Source organism: Siphateles boraxobius, unplaced genomic scaffold (genome assembly GCF_051911475.1).
Source record: "Siphateles boraxobius isolate OS27281-9 unplaced genomic scaffold, OSU_SipBor_1 130, whole genome shotgun sequence".
NCBI classification, from domain to species: Eukaryota; Metazoa; Chordata; class Actinopteri; order Cypriniformes; family Leuciscidae; genus Siphateles; species Siphateles boraxobius.
In genome coordinates this window covers 39,063,690-39,083,202 of record NW_027508734.1, presented here as the reverse complement: position 1 = coordinate 39,083,202, position 19,513 = coordinate 39,063,690, and the positions used below count along the sequence as shown (strand labels likewise).

The 19,513-nt window shown below is 39.5% G+C and overlaps 1 protein-coding gene across 18 annotated transcripts in view; it reads left to right on the top strand.

Moving 5' to 3' along the window:
• The window catches only part of brsk2b (BR serine/threonine kinase 2b), a 156,410-nt gene that overhangs the window by 99,541 nt on the left and 37,356 nt on the right, over positions 1–19,513 (top strand). For all 18 annotated transcript variants that reach the window (XR_013203691.1, XM_077229396.1, XM_077229404.1 and 15 more), the window contains exons 3-4: positions 14,412–14,497; positions 15,810–15,950. Coding sequence is in view for 17 of the 18 variants with exons in the window: in XM_077229396.1 (XP_077085511.1) it covers positions 14,412–14,497; positions 15,810–15,950 (227 nt within the window). In the remaining variant the exon portion in view is untranslated. The remainder of the gene's footprint in view (positions 1–14,411; positions 14,498–15,809; positions 15,951–19,513) is intronic.

Sequence of the window (19,513 nt, the reverse complement as noted above, 5' to 3'; positions counted from 1 at the left end):
CTCTAAAATGTGTTTCCTGAAGCAATTTAGGGGTGAAATTCAACCTTTCACTCATAAATATTCAGACTCTGTTGTTTATGTGGCCTTAGAGCAAGTTGTGTTTTATTTCTAACACTTGTGCTTCATGTGTGGCTTTAAGGGAGTAGAACATTGTGAGACCAAACATTGCGTGTGTGTCATGGGTCAAGAAGCAGATTGGCTGCGAAAAGAACGAGGCTTTGTACTGAGCGGAGAGCTGCGGTTATCTGCTCGGTCCAGACGAGAGGACAGAGCAAGACCAACAGGATTGCGAGCAGGAACATTTTGCTTGTTCAAACTTGAGGCCGAAATCTGTTGCTGAGATCTCTTGGATTTCAGCAGTGCTGGTTTAGTAGGTCACTCAAGTGCCTCTTTAGACTGCAAGTGTTTGGAATGATGGGATGAGGTGTGTGGCACAGCCATACTTGTGTTTACTGTTATAAGTCTGCTTTCACTCTACCAAACCATTAACATCAAGATCTCTGGGACAATTTATTTTATATATTTAAAGTAAAGCTAATCTATATGATACAGTTTAGTCCTAATTTTCTGAAGAGACACGATATTATGAATAGTATTAATAAGAGAGGCTCTATTATGCTCTGACATTTTTACAGCAATTAAGATTTTTGAAGTGAAAGAAATGAAAATGGCTTATAGAGCTGAAAATTCGGTTCTAAACCACAAAGATCAAAATCATCCTAAAGTAATCACCGTTCACAAATAACATTAGTACATTTACTGTATTACAACTATACTTTATTACATGGCTCTCTGGAACACTGGAAAGAACACTTTTTGAACTGACATGATATTAATATTATTTATATAATGAACAGATTAAATGTAGGCCTTTATTCACATATAAACATTCATCAGCAAACAAACAGAAGCTCAACCGTACCTGCTTGATGCATGAGAACAAACCTCTTTCAGAAGTTCAAACGTGCCGTGTAACACATGAGAATGAACCTCATTGGTTCTTGTTGAAGCTCAAACATGCTGCGTAACACACAAGAATTAACCTCATTGGTTCTTGTTGAAGCTCAATCCTGCTGCGTAACATATGAGAATGAACCACATTGGTTCTTGCAGAAGCTCAAACATGCTGCGTAACACGAGAATGGACCTCATTGGTTCTTGCTGAAGCTCAAATGTGCTGCATAACATACAAGAATGAACCTCATTGGTTCTCGCACAAGTCGAACGTCAAGCAAACATGCTTGTGGTTCCGTTTACCACACCTGATGTGTGCTTTGAATGTTTAAATTCAATCTCTTTATCTTAATGAAGAAATCGTGCATCTTCAGGAAATTTGGACTAAACCGGTCATGTGGATTAGTTGTACAATCTCTTTATGAACTTTTTGATTCGTCAAAGTGGTATTTGCGTAGACTGTCAAAGGAGGGACAGAAAGGTCTCAGATTTCTGGTTTGGAACATAATGGTGAGAAAATGATGACAGAATTTTAAATTTTGGGTTAACTTACCCTTTAAATTATTATATTTTGTCCAATCATATCCATGTGGTTACTTTCTTGAGTGGTTGAATGTTTTAGGAAACCTTTGGAAATAATAAACTGAGGCTCATTGGAAAAACTGCATTTTCCAGCTGAAATGACCACTAGTGACAGTAAAACACCAACCATTTGTATTCCTTTACACACAAATCATGATTACAGATGCACATTATCAATTTAAAAAGACACATTTTTGCTTGGTTTCTTGCACAATGATATATTGAGACCACCACAATTTTTAAATTAATTGTTAATTTATACTTTTGTATCACATAATCAACTCTGAATGTATGTGTATATATATATATATATATATATATATATGGCTTTTTTGTCATTTTAAACTGGTCAGTAGTTCACCTGGTACAGCATTACACTTGCAATGCAGAGCCCTTGGTTTGAGTCCGATGAAACATGAGTCATGACTCATGGTAAAAGAGCTTAAACTTGTAGAAGCAAGTTAAAATGGCATGTTTGCTTTAGCAAATGCATTTTTATCTCACATTTGGTGTAGGGCAGGGTTTAGAGCAGGTGGTAGTGTACATTATTTTCAAAAGTGATTAACGTGAGCATTAACCTTATTGTCTCTGGAATTTAATTTCCGAACTGCTATGTGATATGTAAAACAACCAACGTAATGAAACATTGCCAGATTCACATTCATCTGTTTCGGATAAAACTAAACAAACTTTAACACCTATCCTAACCCGAAGCACCACTCGTTAGTTAGACATTTCACTTCGAAAGTGTTGTGAATTGTGCAAGAAGCAGCATCATTTTGCAGAAATGTCACCACAGGCACTTTTTTTTTCTCCCCAGTGAGCCTGAGTTGGAAATAATCATTATATTTGAAATTTGGTTCTGTTAGTGGCACAGAAATTCTACCTTTAATTGTGTATTTCATTGTCCTCTTTCCCTGTTGTTCTCTTTTCCTACCCTCCCACTGAGCTTTCACTCATTTGCTATCCAGACATTTTCAGACCTACTCTCACCTGATGGATCTGATTTGAGCCACAGCTGCTGGTTGATTGCGTAGATGGATTGCCTATCACAGAGGGATGGCAATTGTGTTTAATATCCACCGATATCCTGTACGGTGTGTCTCTGGAGGTATTAGCTAAGCCATGATATGCCTCCCAGCGCTCCTCGTCTAAGCCTTCAGTGAGACGTTAAGGTCTGCTGCTTTAACCCCCTCTTCCCCCCTCGTGCTCAAGTGTCTGTTTCCACATGTGTTTGAGTTAATTAGTAACAAAGCCACAGCAGCTCCCAGGAGGAACGCCGCTACAGAACAACTTCCATCTTTATTAAAGAAACGCGATTTGAGTGCTTTCCTTCCGATTTTCTGTTTTTTTAATGGTTTATTTCATCTGCTACTCTTCCATTCCTTTAATTGGGAAGTTGGTGTGTTGTGAGGGAGCTTGAGGAATTAAGATGGATTGGTGGAAAAAAGGCATCAATGATAAATAGATCAGAGACTTGCCAGAAGGAGAGGTGACGGCGTGTCACGTGTAAAGTCGCGCTCATGCTGACAGCGATTAAACCCTCGAGGTCAGCGAGTCTCTGTGCTCTTGGCTGATTATAGGTGTATCCAAATGTTTCAGGTGGGGCATCACTATCTGCATTTACAGTGGCAGTAGCATCTTGTCGCTGCTCATTTTGTAGGGATACACCAATATGGACATTTTGTCTGTCTGTCTGTTTGAATTTTGTTAGACTGCTCACCTAAAAAATCCAGAGCTTTAAATAATGAAATTGCTTTTAATCTTAATCATTTTTATACAAGTTAAATGGATTAAGTTAATTTATTTGATGTGATTTTAAATGCTCACTTGAAAAGTTCAGAACTCTACTTTCTTTAAATGAGGAAATTGCGTTTATTTTTAAAACAAATGTTATTTGACCTTATTTGGGTCCCATGATCATTTGGCTATATTTTTTAAGCTTAAAGGGATTTTTTTTTTTTTTCATTATTTACTCACATCCAAGTGGTTCCAAACCTGTATGAGTTTCTTTCTTTCACAAAAGAAGATATTTCAAAGAATGTCGGTAATCAAACAGTTGATGGTATTGACTTCCATAGTAGGACAAAAAATACTATGGAATTAAATGGCTACTGTCAACTGTGTCTGGTTACCAACATTGTTTAGAGTAACTTATTTTGTGTGAAATAAACTTATGGAACTCATGGGTGAGTTCAAGAAACTCATGGGTAAACGATACCTTTAAATATATCACACTTTTTGCTTATCAAACGAATAGAGATAACGTTAAAAAGTCAATTTCGGCCAATACCGATATGACTGCTGATATATCATAAACCTCTGCTCATTGGCTTCATCACCTAGTCACTCATGTTGCTATAAATCATCTAATATAATTTACAATTAATGACTACCAGTTGCTTTGTCACTGCAAACTAGTGGAAAACAGCTTATAATTTTTTTTTTTTTTAAATGTAAAAATGCTGACTGTTTTCTGTGAGGGTTGTGTTTAGGGGCAGGAGATTTGTACAGTTTAAAAATCACTATTCCCTGCTTTCACAGACAAGTCGTATGCCTAGTTTAGACGACATGACTTTTGTAACGATTGAAGTCCAATGGAGGCAAGTTGAGATGAGAACCCAAATGCAAATTTATTTACAACAAGACCACAATAAAACACAAAAGGAAACCATGACAAGGCATGCAAACTCTGAACTAAAGCAGGAACATGAACACAGACTTAGAGAACAAGATACTGGAGCCGGTGCATAGAACAAACAATACTCAACAAAGACACGGGGCAAACAAGAGGGCTTAAATACACACAATACTAATGACAAGACAAGGGACACCTGTGAACAATTAACAATACACCAATTACAACATGACACAACAGAGAAGGGAACACATGGCAGTATCACATGACTAAAACCAGGGGATCACACGACAGACAAAAGACAGGAACAAGAAAAAAACACCCAAAACGTGACAACTTTAAACGTCGGCAGATTTCTGTGTTGTTAAAGTACTCGGGGCAAGTTAATCTTGATCGTTATACCTTTGTGAGTACTGTCTATAGAAAAAAAAAAAAAAAAACGAACCGGATTGGTGGTTGCAACACGGAGCTGCTACAGCTAATGCCCAGAGCTCCCACTCAGCTAAAACGGCAGTTATGGGGCATATACATAAAGAGTGTCTTTGTGGCTCTTAACAGACACAAAAATGTCTTGGAGTTTGCACATCAAGTTACAACTAGCCACTACTGCAGAATTTCGAGGTCATGGAATGGAAGACGATAAAATATAAGTTCTTGTATTTTCGCATTCTGTTGCCACAATTCGGAACGGCACAAACGCGAACCATTTCTTCTTCACTTGTGACCAACTCCGATCCTCACTCTTCTCACACTACGCTCCTACGCACAGTGCTATTTACCTTTTTCCGCCTACAACTGAGTTCCCACGGGACTTCAGCGCGAGACTACAGCTGGCCGTCTAAAACACTATTTAGGTGAATTTAAACAATGGCTAAGTTGCTAAACGCATCTTATTCACATGTAATGACATTGTTCATGTTAGACAGACATTTTAAATGAAGTTTTATTAACTAAGTTCGGGAGGAGCACGTTCAGATAATTAAGACGAGTGGACAGCAATCAGCAATCAATGATAAAGGGTACATATAGACTCAACAGTCTTACCTCGATCCATTGACAGTTTGCAGCATCCCCCCTCCACCCCTTCTCCACACTCCTAGTTCTCCACACTCCTAGTTCAAAAATCACTTACATACGGGGGAGTACTCTGGGTTCGGGCTGAATTCCGAGCTCGGAGCCCTCCCTCCGGACAGCACGCCAAATACGCATTACCAACGAACCAATTCGGTTCGTTTTTTATTTATTTATTTATAGACAGTACTCACAAAGGTAGAACGATCAAGATTAACTTAAAAATTGTGCGGAGTTCTCCTTTAAGACTACTTGACTTGCTGTCTGTAATCGGGAGTCTTTAAGTCGTTGTGGTGTTCACACTAAACTAGGTAAATGGTCCGCAACAGGGGGTCACACACAACACAATTTGTCGACAACTCTGTCACCCAACGACTCTATCTGGTCCCCCAAACCACGTTTTGTCACGGAAACACATACGAGAAGTGGAACGGGAAATGATTTAAAACAACGGGCAAAACAGGAGTTGTTTATTTGAAAATGGGCGCCGGGAAGAAATTAGCACTGCAAGTTCTTTGCAAGATGAACTGTTCTGAAAAACTCTGAAAAAGGAAAAAAAAGAAAAGAATATGGATGAATATAAAAGTATGTAAAAATATAAAATTACATTATAAAGCTTGGAAGAGCCAGGACATTTGTTAATATAACTCCGATTGTATTCGTCTGAAGGAAGAAAGTCATATACACCTAGGATGGAGGGTGAGTAAATCATGGGTTAATTTTTTTTTTGGGTAAACTATCCCTTTAAGATAGTCCCAGACTAAAATGCATGTTTGAGCTATTTTAACTGAACAACTGAACATATCTTAAAATATATCAGTGGCATTGTTTTGTCTCAAGATGCACACCAGTAATGTTTTTTTTCTATGTTTTCTAATTTATAAAAGTTACTTTAATATCCTAAGTGAACGAAGGCCTAGTCCTGGCTTAATCTAAGCCCTGTTTGTGAACCAGGTCCTATGTCTGGAAAGTCCCCATAAAAAAAATGAAAACCCAACGTGTGTCTGTGTGTGACAAAATGTCCCCACAAGTATTGTAATACCAGGACATTTTGACTTTATGGGGACATTTTTTGTTCCCCATGAGGAAACAAGCTTATAAATTGAAAATGTAAAAATGTTTTTTGTGATGACTAGGTTTAGGGGTAGGGTTAGTGTAGGGGGATAGAATATACAGTTTGTACAGTAAAAAACCATTACGTCTATGGAATGTCCCCTTAAAACATGGAAACCCAACGTGTGTGTGTGTGTGTGTGTGTGTGTGTGTGTGTTTGTGTGTGTGTGTGTGTGTGTGTGTGTGTGTGTGTGTGTGTGTGTGTGTGTGTGTGTGTGTGTGTGTGTGTGTGTGTGTGTGTGTGTGTGTGTGTGTGTGTGTCTGTGTCTGTGTGTGCCAGGGCTGCCCGGCTAGTGGGCACTGGAGAGTTTGGACAGAACATTCAAAACCCACATTCTTTTGAGACAAACACTTCCTCTTCCAACTCATCATCACTTCATGAGCTCTTTACACACACAATTTTGCAAATAGTCATTAAAACCCATTGTTTCAAACACTTATAGACACACGTAGCAGCACATAACCAAATATTTTAACCACCACAAACAGACAGCTGTGTGGTTAAATGTGCTGTTATTGGGTCAAATCTGATAGCTCTCCAATACATGTCCCAGGACAGTCCCAGTCCCAGCTGTGAGAACATGAGCTCGGTCTGACTTCATTAATTTGCTGTGTGTTGTGTGACCATCCCCACAAGTGTGGTTTTATTAACATGCATCAACACACCATCTGCAACCTGAAATCAAACAATAATTGAGCATAATAAATGATGTTAAATCCATTAACAAAGGCAGCAGTTGAAAGTTATTTGTTTAGGGCGTGTTGAATTATACACTTTTAAATATGCTGATTTAAATTGCAATGTTCTTAATGAAATCTGAATTGGAAGAGAAAAAAAAGGTACTCTGCCTTTCTAACACACACACACACTTTAACAAATTTATTTTTCTCTTCCATTTGCTCTTTCTATATCCGGGATTAGTCAATAATTTTTCCCTCTCAGCTCAAAGCCAGTCAAGAAATGAAATCTCTTTCTTGTCTAAAGCCTTCCGTGTTATCAATTGAAACCAAATACATCAATGCCATTAATGTCTCTGACTTGTGGCCATTTAACCTTGTAATTTTATGTCATATCCAAAACTAAATCTTTCTCTCCTGGGAAATTAATCACTTGATAATCACTTTTGTTGGCAAGAAAGATGCTATTACAGTGGTGCTAATTGTTAAACATGGAAACTCAATGAAAAAGGGCACTGAGGTGAACCGGCCTCCTCTTTTATAATGAGGAATGATGCAGATCACTGCTCGGCTCCTATCCGTCCGCATAATCAGATGAGTGTGTGTGTGTGTGTATTTTTATTGGATCATTAAAATCCTAACAAATACCAGTGTGTTGCCTCTGTCTTTGTTTATTTGACTTGCTGTAAGTGTTAACTCTGTATTAGAGTTGGATTTAACTCATCTGGATTCAGACAGGATTACTGGGGCTTGTTGATAAGATGAAGTCTCCATTATCCTGTGATCACAAGTGCTGTTTGGCAGAGATCTGACGTGCAGGTAAATGTTGTGTGTTTGGATTTTCCTCCTCCTGTCTGTGACAGCACAGCTTTTCACCTGCCACAGATGGATGTGTGTGTGTGTGTGTGTGTGTTTGTGTGTGTGTGTGTGTGTGTGTGTGTGTGTGTGTGTGTGTGTGTGTGTGTGTGTGTGTGTGTGTGTGTGTGTGTGTGTGTGTGTGTGTGTGTGTGTGTGTGTGTGTGTGTGTGTGTGTGTGTGTGTGTGTGAGCCTGCACGCTTGCGTGTGTGTGCGTGTGGGTCACGTTTTGCCTGCATTGTGATGGCCAAATGTCCCGGTTGTAGTAAAACCTGAAACAACCTATACTGATGGTCCAATGTTGTTATTGAACAATAACTACCTACCCTTAGTTTATAAATAATACTAAAATAAATGGTGGGCCCATAACTTTTTGTTGTATGGGCAAAAACAGTTCATCATACACCCCCAAATCAGAAAAATAATAAGATAAAATCAAGAATCTGTTATTTGTTCATTCTTTTTAACCTTTTTTTAACTGACAAAAGTACAAAGAAAAGTTTTCCAATGTTTTCACCGACCAACATATTGTATTTTGTAAATATGAACAAATTTTGATTTTGATGGCTGCAACACATCCCAAAAAAGTTGGGACAGAGACATGTTTACCACTGTGTCACTTCACCTTTCCTTTTAATTACACTTTTTAATCATTTGGGAGTTGAGGATACTAATTGTTGGAGTTTTGCTAGTGGAATATTTGCCCAATCTTGTCTGATACAAGACAGCCGCTCAACAGTCTGTGGTCATCGTTGCCTGATTCTCCTTTTCATAATGGGTCAAACATTTTCCATAAGAGACATATCTGGACTGCAGTAAACAGGCAGGCACATCCCTTCTATGGTACAGAGTGTCTACAAACCACTCAGTTTTAGCATGTGCAGAATGAGGCCTGGCATTGTCTTGCTTCCCAGGAAAGGTGTCATCTTTATGGCAGTTTTTGTCTCTGCACAATCCAAATATATGCCTCCATGTCAATGGTACCTTCACAATAATGCAAGTTACCTATACCGTTTGCAATGATGCACCTCAATACCAGCACAGATGTTTGCTTTTGCACCTGTCGCTGGTGAAAGTCTGGTTGGTCCCTTTTGTCTTTGGGACTGAGAACTCGGTGTCCATTTTCTCCCAAAAACAAGCTGAAACATGGACTCATCTGACCACAGCACACATTCCCACTGTCTTCTAGACCATCTGAGATGAGCTCAGGCCCAGAGAACTTGCCGGTATCTCCACATAGAACTGATGTAAAGCTTTCTCCTTGCGTAACAGAGATTCAAGTGGCATTTCTTGATGCAGCGTCAGACTGTGTTCAGTGAAAATGGTTTTCCAAATGACTCCTGAGCACATGTGGCTGTATTTAACGGATTAGCATGATGGTATCTTGTGCAATGCCATCTGAGGGCTCAAAGGTCACTCACATTCAACAGAGGTCTACTGCCTTACCCAAGACAGACTGAGATTTCTCTGGATTCCCTGAATCTTGTGACAATATTATGTATGGAAGACGATGAAAGGCATAAATCCTTTGCAATCTTGCATTGAGAAATGTGATTTTTTAATTGTTTGATAATTAAACAAGTGATTAGCCATGACCCATCTTTGCTTAAAAAGACCGATGCCCTCAACTATTACCAATTCACCTGCTCATTGTGGACTGTTTCAAAATAGTTGGATAATCTAATTTGGATAATCTTTTCACTTTTATTTGGTCTCTGTCCCAACTTTTTTGGGGTGTGTTGCAGCTATCAAATTCAAAATTTGTTCATATTTACAAAATACAATTATGTTTGTCAGTGAAAACATTGGAAAATGTTTATTTGTACTTTTGTCAGCTAATTAAAGGTTAAATAGAAAGAACAAATCACAGATTCTTGATTTTATTGCATTTTAGAAAATGTCCCAACTTTTTCTGATATGGGGTTGTAATATCTTCTTCTGAAGAATGATCATGTTCAAGTTCAAGTTTGTTTATTTATAGAGCACATTTACTACCGGCTGGCAGCCGACCAAAGTGCTGTACAAAAATTACAATAGAATACACAATAAAACAAACAGTGATCACTTAGGATCAGTGATTACAAAATCCAATTACATATTAAAAGCTGAGTCAAACAGATGAGTTTTCAGAGCAGATTTAAACTAAGGAGGAGGCCATTTTAATTTGGATTGGGAGTTTGTTCCACAATGTGGGGCCCGCTACTTCAAACGCTCTATTTCCCCTGCTTTTCAATCGGGTTCTGGGAATCTGAAGGAGGAATTTGTTTACCGATCTAAGCCCTCGCTTAGGGGTATACAGTTAGGTGAAGTAGGTCCGACAGGTATAATGGTGGAAGATTATTTAGTGATTTGTAGACCAGCAATGAACCGGTAAACAATGTAGGGATCTCAGAAGGGGTGTAACATGATAAAACTTTTTACATCCCTTCAGGAAACTCGCTGCTGCGTTTTGAACGACTTGAAGGCGTGAAATTTGAGTCTTAGCCACACCATAATATAGAGAGTTGCTGTAGTTCAGCCTGTATGTTATAATGGCATGGACAGCAACCTCTAATGAGGCGTTAGAGAGAAAAGATTTAATTTTAGAAAGAGAGCGTAAGTAGAAGAAGCTAGAGCCCACTACAGAGGCAATTTGCCTGTCAAATTTCAGACTATTGTCAATCATCACACCTAAATTACGCACTTGGGATGAGCTACTCAAATTTAAGAATTCCAAATTTTGTGAGTTTTGTCTACTAGTTTCGGAGGGGCTAAAAACAATGGCTTCCGTTTTATCTGAATTTAGAAACAGGAAGTTATTTGAGAGCCATGATTTTACGTCGTCCAGACACGCGGATAAGCAACTAAGAGCATGCTCATTATCAGAGGTCATAGGCAGATAGATTTGCATAACATCAGCGTAGCAATGAAAAGAAACGTTATGTTTCCTAAAGATAGATCCCAAGGGAAGCAGATAGAGAGAGAAAAGAGTAGGTGCAAGAACAGACCCCTGCGGTACACCACAGGTTGGCTTGCGCGATGAAGAATTTGAATTTCCTATTTTAACTAAAAAAGTTCTATTTGTTAAAAAAGATTTGAACCACTTTAAGACCGTTCCTCCAAGTCCCACATAGGACTCCAACCGAGATATGAGAATTTCATAATAGACGGTGTCGAAGGCTGAGGACAGGTCTAGCATAACTAACATAACAGAATCTCCCGAGTCAGTAGCCATTAAAATGTCATTTAGGACTTTAACAAGGGCCGTTTCCGTACTATGGAATGTTTTGAAACCTGATTGGAAGGTCTCATAGATGTAATTATTAGTTAAAATGATTGAAGTTGCAGAAAGACGATTTTTTCCATCACCTTAGAGATAAAAGGTATGAAAAAGATGGGAAAAAGACATGTCAAAATTCAGAAAGGATCTTGAGGGTTTGGGGATTGAAAATATTTTATCTCATTCAAAAGCAGTAGAAGTCAATGAAAAGTTCTTGTAGAAAAATGAATGTGTGTGTGTGTGTGTGTGTGTGTTTGCAACTTACCCAACCGGTTCAATCAATCACATATACTCACACAATTGAGTTCTGTCATTGTTCCTTATTTTTGGGGTTTACCGCTTACTTAGAAGAGGTCCTGTTATTCAAAGGGCTAATATTGGAAGAGTATATTCCATCTGATTGTACAGAGTCTGTTCCATTTAATTATAAGTGATCATTAAGCATTTCTCGCCTTTGCACTCGATTCGAGCACACATTAATTTAAGGTCTCGGCAGAGAAGATGCTTCATAAGCAGTTTGTTCATTCCAAATTGGCAAGGACACATAATGCAGGTGAGACTAGCTGTGATAGCACAGGGAATTATCAAAGTCTCTGCCAGGAGCAGAAACAAGCATCCTGGCCCTGAATGATTACAGTGATTGTGTAAACCCAATGAGAAAGACCATGTTCTGTGATAGATCAGGGAGAAGGTCTGTCTCTCTCTCTGTGTAGTTCATGAAAGCAGAGCTCAAAGCCATCTGCCAAATAAAGAAAAAAACACGTAAAAGGGAGAACGTGAAAATGAGAGAGAAATGTTGAGAGAGGGTTGCCATGACAGGGATTTATATATATATATAAGACAGTCAGTGAGACCGTGATGTAGATTAAAGAAGGAAATATTTCATTATTTATTTAGTTTTTCTCGCTCTTTTGCAGAAGTCCAGGTGAAAGACCTTTGAAGAACTGGGGCTTTGATGGTGATAAATTGACATCTCTCTCTCTCTCTCTCTCTCTCTCTCTCTCTCTCTCTCTCTCTCTCTCTCTCTCTCTCTCTCTCTCTCTCTCTCTCTCTCTCTCTCTCTCTGTATCTCTCTCTCTCTCTCTCTCTCTCTCTCTCTCTTTCTCTACTTGGGTCGGCCGTGTTCTGGTTTTGGAGTGACAAAAGAGATGTGGGGAAGAAAGGCTACAGCCTCATGGTTAGAGAGATAGTGTGTGTATCAGGGTGATGGAGCCCAAAGAAAGATCTATGTGTCTGTGTTTGCTTTCACATGCCAGTCTGTGCTTTTGAATATAACTCCATCTGTAATCGTATCAGATTGTTTTGATGGTGTTTATGTACCCTACCAATCAAAAGTCTGGTGTCACTTGACTCGATTTCTCATGATCTTACGTTTGCCTTGAAGGCTTGAATTCAGTTTAGCAGAGAAATAAACTGTGCCTGTGGATTTCTTTACGGTGAAACGTATGATTTTATATTACATCCATCCATCCATTCTCCAAAGCGTTTGTCCTGTGTGTGTAGCGTTGCGGGAATGCTGGAGCCTATCCCAGCCAGGACTCAGGATGGTTATTAGAGTTAACTGCAACTGAAACTAAAACCATTAAAAAAAAACTACATTTTTGCTATGTGAAATAAAATAAATGTTAAATGAAATAAAATAAAATATTAAAATCTTATTTTTATTTATTTTAATTTGGTATACTAAAATAAATAAAACTGGAATAAATGAATAATACAAACATATCATCATATACTGTACATCTTAACTAATAAACATGACAGAAATGCACAAGCTAGAACTAACTAAAATGACAAATAAATATTTAAAAATGCAAATAGTCAAACTATAAATAATAACTATAACTATAATAAAGTAACACTGACTAGAAGCAAGGATTTAATTTAATTTAATTTGTAAATATTTTATTTGTAATGGACTGATTTAAACAATTTGTGAAGAAAAAAAAACCATTAACAAGTGTCTATAATACATGGGACCTCCTTCAATATTATTAAAATGTATTCCATGTGCATATTTGGTGTATAATGAAGTTGGGTAAATCTTCGGCAATACTTTATTTTGGGGACTAATTTATACTATTACCTAGTTGCTTATTAGCATGCATATTACTAGCATATTGGCTGTTTATTAGCACTTACAAAGCACATATTAATACCTTATTCTGCATGACCCTATTTTTCATCTACCGAATACCTAAACTTAACAACTACCTAACTAACTATTATTAACCAGTAAATTAGGACTTTGAGGCAAAAGTTGTAGTTAATAGTGAATACATGTTCCCTAAACTAAAGAATGACCAAATCTTTTCATAAATGTGCAAAATAATAATAATAAAGGAAGGAATAGGTGTGTGAACAAATTTGACTAGTACTGTAAACTGTTAACATGAAGAAGGCAAGACAGGGTGTGTTATTTACCTGAACAGCGACTGTGTGGCCTGGAAAAGTATGTGATTCTTTACTACAAAAAGACGAATTCTGATTCTTTGCATCCATGTATCCTGACCAAAACGTCTTTCATACTTCTGTTTTTAACACCTCGGCTGAGTAAAAAGGAAATCTGATTAAATGTAATGGGATTGTGGTTTACTTAGACACTGTACAAGGTTAGTCTCTGAGCAGGTGTGTCATGGGAGACTTCACGCAGCGTCGAATTCTGCAATGTAACTTTCATTAGTGTGGGATTATCCATATTAGCTGTTCCCATATTCCCACCGATAATGAAGTCTAATTATTTCTGGTGCTCCCTCAAAGCAACAAGACATGGATTTTCCTGCAGCGGCAAGTGTACGCTCCCTAAAACAACACTTCGACACTTTGGTGAACGACTGTATGCTCGCTAATTACCACCGCTCAATATAATGTGGGAATGTTCATGACAACTATGATGATACTTCACCTTAACATGCTACTGTATCCTTTCTAAAGACTAAAGCAATTAGAGTTTTGTTCACTTATAATTCATCTGAACTCTTCATCATAGGCATCTTGTAATGAGGCACTTGGACTGGTGTATTTCTGCAGCTATTGTCTTCTTGTTTGTTTTCTTGCCAAAGTGTGATTAATGGGTTAACCACTTAATGAAAGTGGTGGGATGCTAATTAGGCATGGCTAGGCAAGATAATGCCATACAACATCATTCTGCTTGCACAGACTAACCAAAGGTTGTTATTGTAAATGTCTCCATTTGTTTCACTCTAACCTCATGCTACTGTGTATAAAACTAATAGTTTTTGATCTCTGTGTCTCTACAGGTAGAGAGAGAAATAGCTATTCTGAAGCTCATAGAACACCCACATGTTTTGAAGTTGCACGATGTCTACGAAAATAAGAAATATTTGTGAGTATACACCACTTTTGTTTATCCATGCACCATGCAATGTATGAGCTGAGTTTGTATCAGTGCCTGGTAAACTCTGTATCTGTACGGAAGAGCAGAGGCTCTTATATCCCTGGATATGTGCTCGCGCTCCAGTGGCTGGGCTTAATGTAGTTTTCAATAATTGATAAAGGAGCCACCATAGATGCAGCTGAGGAATTTGTTTTCTTAATACTCAGATGACACAGATGTATGGCCCGCACGCTCGTAAAGTATTTGCTCATGAACATTTTTACACACACAAATCAAGTATGAATCCATCCTTAATTTAAATAACGCTGACAGGTAATCGCATGAGAAAATCCTTTAATCGACTAATAAATCAGACGTCTGCCGTGTCAGTGAGTGTGTTCAAATGTGTGTTCAAATGTGAATGGGAGTCTGCATGTATCTCATGAATACATGAATGCATGAGAATGACATAAATGTGTTTGCCCATCAGACAAGACGATTGCAGGAAGATATTTTGCAAACATGTACACATTCATTCAAATGCAATACTGAGACTAAATTAAAAAGTTTTTTTTTTTTTTTTTTTTTAATCTTAAGGTGAACTGAATTCTGGGGGGAATTTTAAAGATTATGGTGTGAAGGTGAAGTTGTTAAAAGTTGCTAATCAAATAATTGAATTATTAATTTCGGTTTTTACTCAAATTGGTGTGTTGATAATATAGCTTGTAATGAAAAATATAGCTTGTTTAAAAAAAAAATAGGCCTAGTTGCATTTTCACTATAGTGGTCTCAGTGGACCCCCTCCTCTGTACACAACCGTTCAAAAGTTTGGGGTCAGTATTTTTTATTTATATTATTTAGCAAGGATGCATTAAATTGATCAAAAGTTATAATAAAGACTTACATTGTTACAGAAAATATCTATTTCAAATAAATACCGTTTCTTGAGTACCAAATCAGCGTTTTAGTATGATTTCTGAAGGATCATGTGACACTGAAAACTGTAATGATGCATCAGTAATGGTGCTGAAAATTTACAGGAATTAATTACATTTTAAAAATACTGTATATTCAAATAGAAAATTGAAATTGAAATGATATTTCACAATATTACATTTTGGAATAATATTAATACAATATTACATATTTTTATGAAATAAATTCAGCTTTTGTGAGAATAAGAGGCTTATTTCAATTACATAAATAAACCTTATTACCAACCCGAGACTTTACTGTATATTTGGCATGGTAGTAGATCTGTCCTGGGAGTTTCATATGTGCTGTGTATCAGGATTTCTTATCTCCTGCTTGTTTTCCACAGATATTTGGTTCTAGAGCATGTGTCAGGTGGAGAGCTCTTTGACTACCTGGTAAAGAAGGGCAGGTTAACACCCAAAGAGGCCAGGAAGTTCTTCAGACAGATCATCTCTGCGCTGGACTTCTGCCACAGTCACTCTATATGGTAAGCGCTCTGGACTTCATAGCTGTGTACAAATCTCAGTTTGTTTTACAGGGCATCAAAATCCTTTATTTTGAGCATTCAGTTCTTGACACACTCTCATTATTTCGGTTCAAGAGAGTCAAACGTGTTGGTTTTGTAGCCGCTAACATTTTTTGTTTGTTTTTATACATCATGTATAGCCACAAGCTGTTGTTGTCCGACCTGTTTTATTGCTGCTGTCTCATTTATTATGTATGGTGAAAGCCACCTCAAGTGAAGCATTTTTCAATCATTGCAAAGCATTGTTATAAATATTAAATATCATCATATTGAGATATTACTATTTTGCACATTTGCAAAAGTTTCTAGCCACACACTTACTCACACTCACACACACTTTCCAGGTCAAAGATTAATGGCTCCCCTCCAGTGCAACTGCAGAAAAGTAGAGTTTTTATCACTGAGTGTATCCTTAAGCCTTTTCTCTCCACATCCTTGAGATATAAATGAAAAATATGCTCACATTTTCTCTGTATGCTTTCTCTCAATTTCTGACTACAGAGCCAAGAGGGTTTCAATTAGCCGTACAAAAACTGGAAAATAATAAAGGTTTTTGCCTTCTTACACAGTTCCTGAGATTTTCAAACAATTTTAAGTTAAAATACTGAGAAACAAGTCCTTTATCTTCACCCCAGCGCAGTTTTTATCGAAGTGTGTTGTGGTAATGAGGTGACCTACCCCAAAAACACAAATAAAAGAAGAATCTTTTCAGAGGTATTTAAAAACTAATTTAGTTTTTGAAAAAGTGAAGTCTCCATGTTTGAATTTCTCTTGCTAGATCATGGTAGAAGAAGACATTTAAAAAAAAAAAAGTTTTTGGAAAGGCAGGCAAAAAGTGTTGCAAAATAGAGAAATGGCTTTATGGGTTGCTAAATAACTCTTTAGTAATCGGTGATGTCTGGATCATCAAATATATATATATTTTTTTATTTAATATTGGATCGTTTGAAACATACATTATATTTTTTACAAAGTAAATTTACTTCCCTTTCAGTCGCTCACGTTTGACTTAGTCTATGTGTCGAGTGATTGGGATCACGCTTATGGAACCTGTCATCTTCAAGTACTGTTAAAACAAGCCAATGCACATTGGCGTGCAAGATCTACATCTACATCCGTCCCCGAGATTGGTCTGCAGCGTTCGACCTGAAGGACACGTACTTCAGATCTCTATCCTCCGCAACGCAGGCCATCCTGTGTTTTTGCGTTTGAGGGTTTGAAATCTCAGTACAAATCCTACTCTTCGAGTGCTATATAACCAGTTGGGTCTTCAGGTCAACTGGGAAAAGAATAAACTCGCCCACGGGCTGAGGATCTCTTTTTTTGGTAAGGAGCTGGACTTGGTCTAAGATGCCTCACAGCAGGAACGTGACTGGTTGGTGCTTTCGACATATGGCAGACGTAGCCGCAATGGCTTCCTTCATATGATGACCGCTTCAGCACTGGCTTCACGGCCGAGTCCCGAGGTGGCTGTGGTAGAGCGGCACGCTCCGTGTGACAATCACCTGGCCTGCCGCCAAACCCTCAGCCCGTGATCAGACCTTTGTTTCTCCGGGCCAGCCGCCCCTAGAACAAGTGTCCACCAAACACCGGCTGAGGGGCCACATACAACGGGCATGCAGTAACAGGGGTCTGTGCGGGCCTCCGACTGCATTGGCATCAACTGCCTCGAGTTGCTGGCAGTACACCTTGCTCTGAGACACCACTACTCAGCAAGCTTGTACTTGTCTGTACAAACACTGCGACCGTTGTGATACGCTTCCCTCCCATGTCGCAACTTGCCTGCCACCTCCTCCTTGGAGTCAGAAGCTTCTGAGGTCTCTTCATTTTACTTAATTTTCCGGCCTGCTCCATCGTGCCTCCGATTAGCCCTCACGACAGCCTGGGGCTCAGGGAAAAGTGGAGACTCCATCCCCAGGCTGTCCAGCTGTTCAAGGACCACTTCGGCGCCACACAGTTACATCTGTTTGCCTCTCATGACTCGTCTCATTGCCAGTTGTTTTACTCCCTGACCGAGCGGAGTACCCTCGGCACGAAGACACTGGCACACAGATGGCCCCGGGGCCTCTGCAGAGATGCGTTTCCCTAGTGAGCCTTCTAGAACAGCCCTGTGCTAAGTCAGGGAGGAGAAGGAGCAGGTCTTGCTAGTTGCCCCCTATTGGCCCAACCGGACCTAGTTCCCCCGCACTTATGCTCCTCTCGACAGCCCCTTCCTAACTCATTCCTCTGAGACCATTCTCAGGGACGGGGCACTGTTGGCACCCGCGTCTAGACCTCTGGAAACTCAATGTCTGGTCCCGAAAGGACGGGATGCGGAGGTTCTAGGTGATCTACCACAACATGTCGGAGACACCATCACTTCTGTGAGAGCACCCTCTATAAGGCATGCTTATGCCTGAAGTGGAACCTGTTCGTTGAGTGGTGTTCTTCTCTCCGGGAAGACCCCCGAAGATGTTCAATCTCTTCCGTGCTTTTTTTCCTGAAAGATGGGTCTCCCTCCACCCTCAAATTGTATGTTGCCTCTATGAATTGATCCAGTGGATACAATCCATGGGGAAGCACGACTTGATCTTCAGGTTCCTGAGGGGAGCAAGGAGACTGAATCTGCCTTGCTCCCCCTCTATACCGTCTTGGGACTTATCTCTGGCTATACTGCACTGCAGAGACTTCCCCTTGAGCCACTCCAGGCAGCTGAGTTAAAAAAACCTGTTTTTAAAAACAGTTCTCCTGCTTGTTTGGCCTCTATCAAGACGGTAGGGGACCTGCACGCATTTTCGGTCGACGGACCATGCCTGGAATTCGGGACGGCCAACTATCACGATATCCTGAGACCCCGGCCTGGATGTGTGCCCAAGGTTCCTACCTCTCCCTTGAAAAGGGAACCAGGTGGTGAGCCTACAAGCGCTGCCCCGGAGGAGGCTGACCCATCCCTGGCTTTACTCTGACCTTTCCGCTCCTTGCGGTTATAACTGGACAGAATGCAAAACCCCGGGACCTCAGACCAACTCTTTTCTGTTACGGAGACCAACAGAAGGGAAGGCTGTTTCCAAGCAGATGTTGGCCCACTGGATAGTGGTTGCCATCATCTTGGTGTGTTTACCCCAGGTGCACCGTGCCCACCTGGGTAGTAAGCCTCTCCAAAGAGAGAGTATAGCTCCTTCCTGGGCGTTGACACAGGGTGCCTCGCTGCCACAGGTTTTTAGAGCTGGGCGACACCAAACATGTTCGCTATAAAAATAACCTATGTGTCGAGCCGGTTGCTTCCCGTGGGCTCCCTTCACATGAAGCCAGTTTCACTGTAAGCCTGGTTCGAAGTGTCAGCTTGCTGGGCTGTTCCCCTCCTATGGACTGTATACGTGCGCCATTCTTGGTCCAGTAGAGTTCCTCTTTAGCCGAACACTGTTGAGTTCCTCCACACCCTTCGGCAACGGACATGGATGAGCGTCCAATGCCAGGCCTAAGAATCGTATGCATTGGTGGAACCTGTGTTAGGCTGGGTCCCATATGTGGTGATCCCATATGTG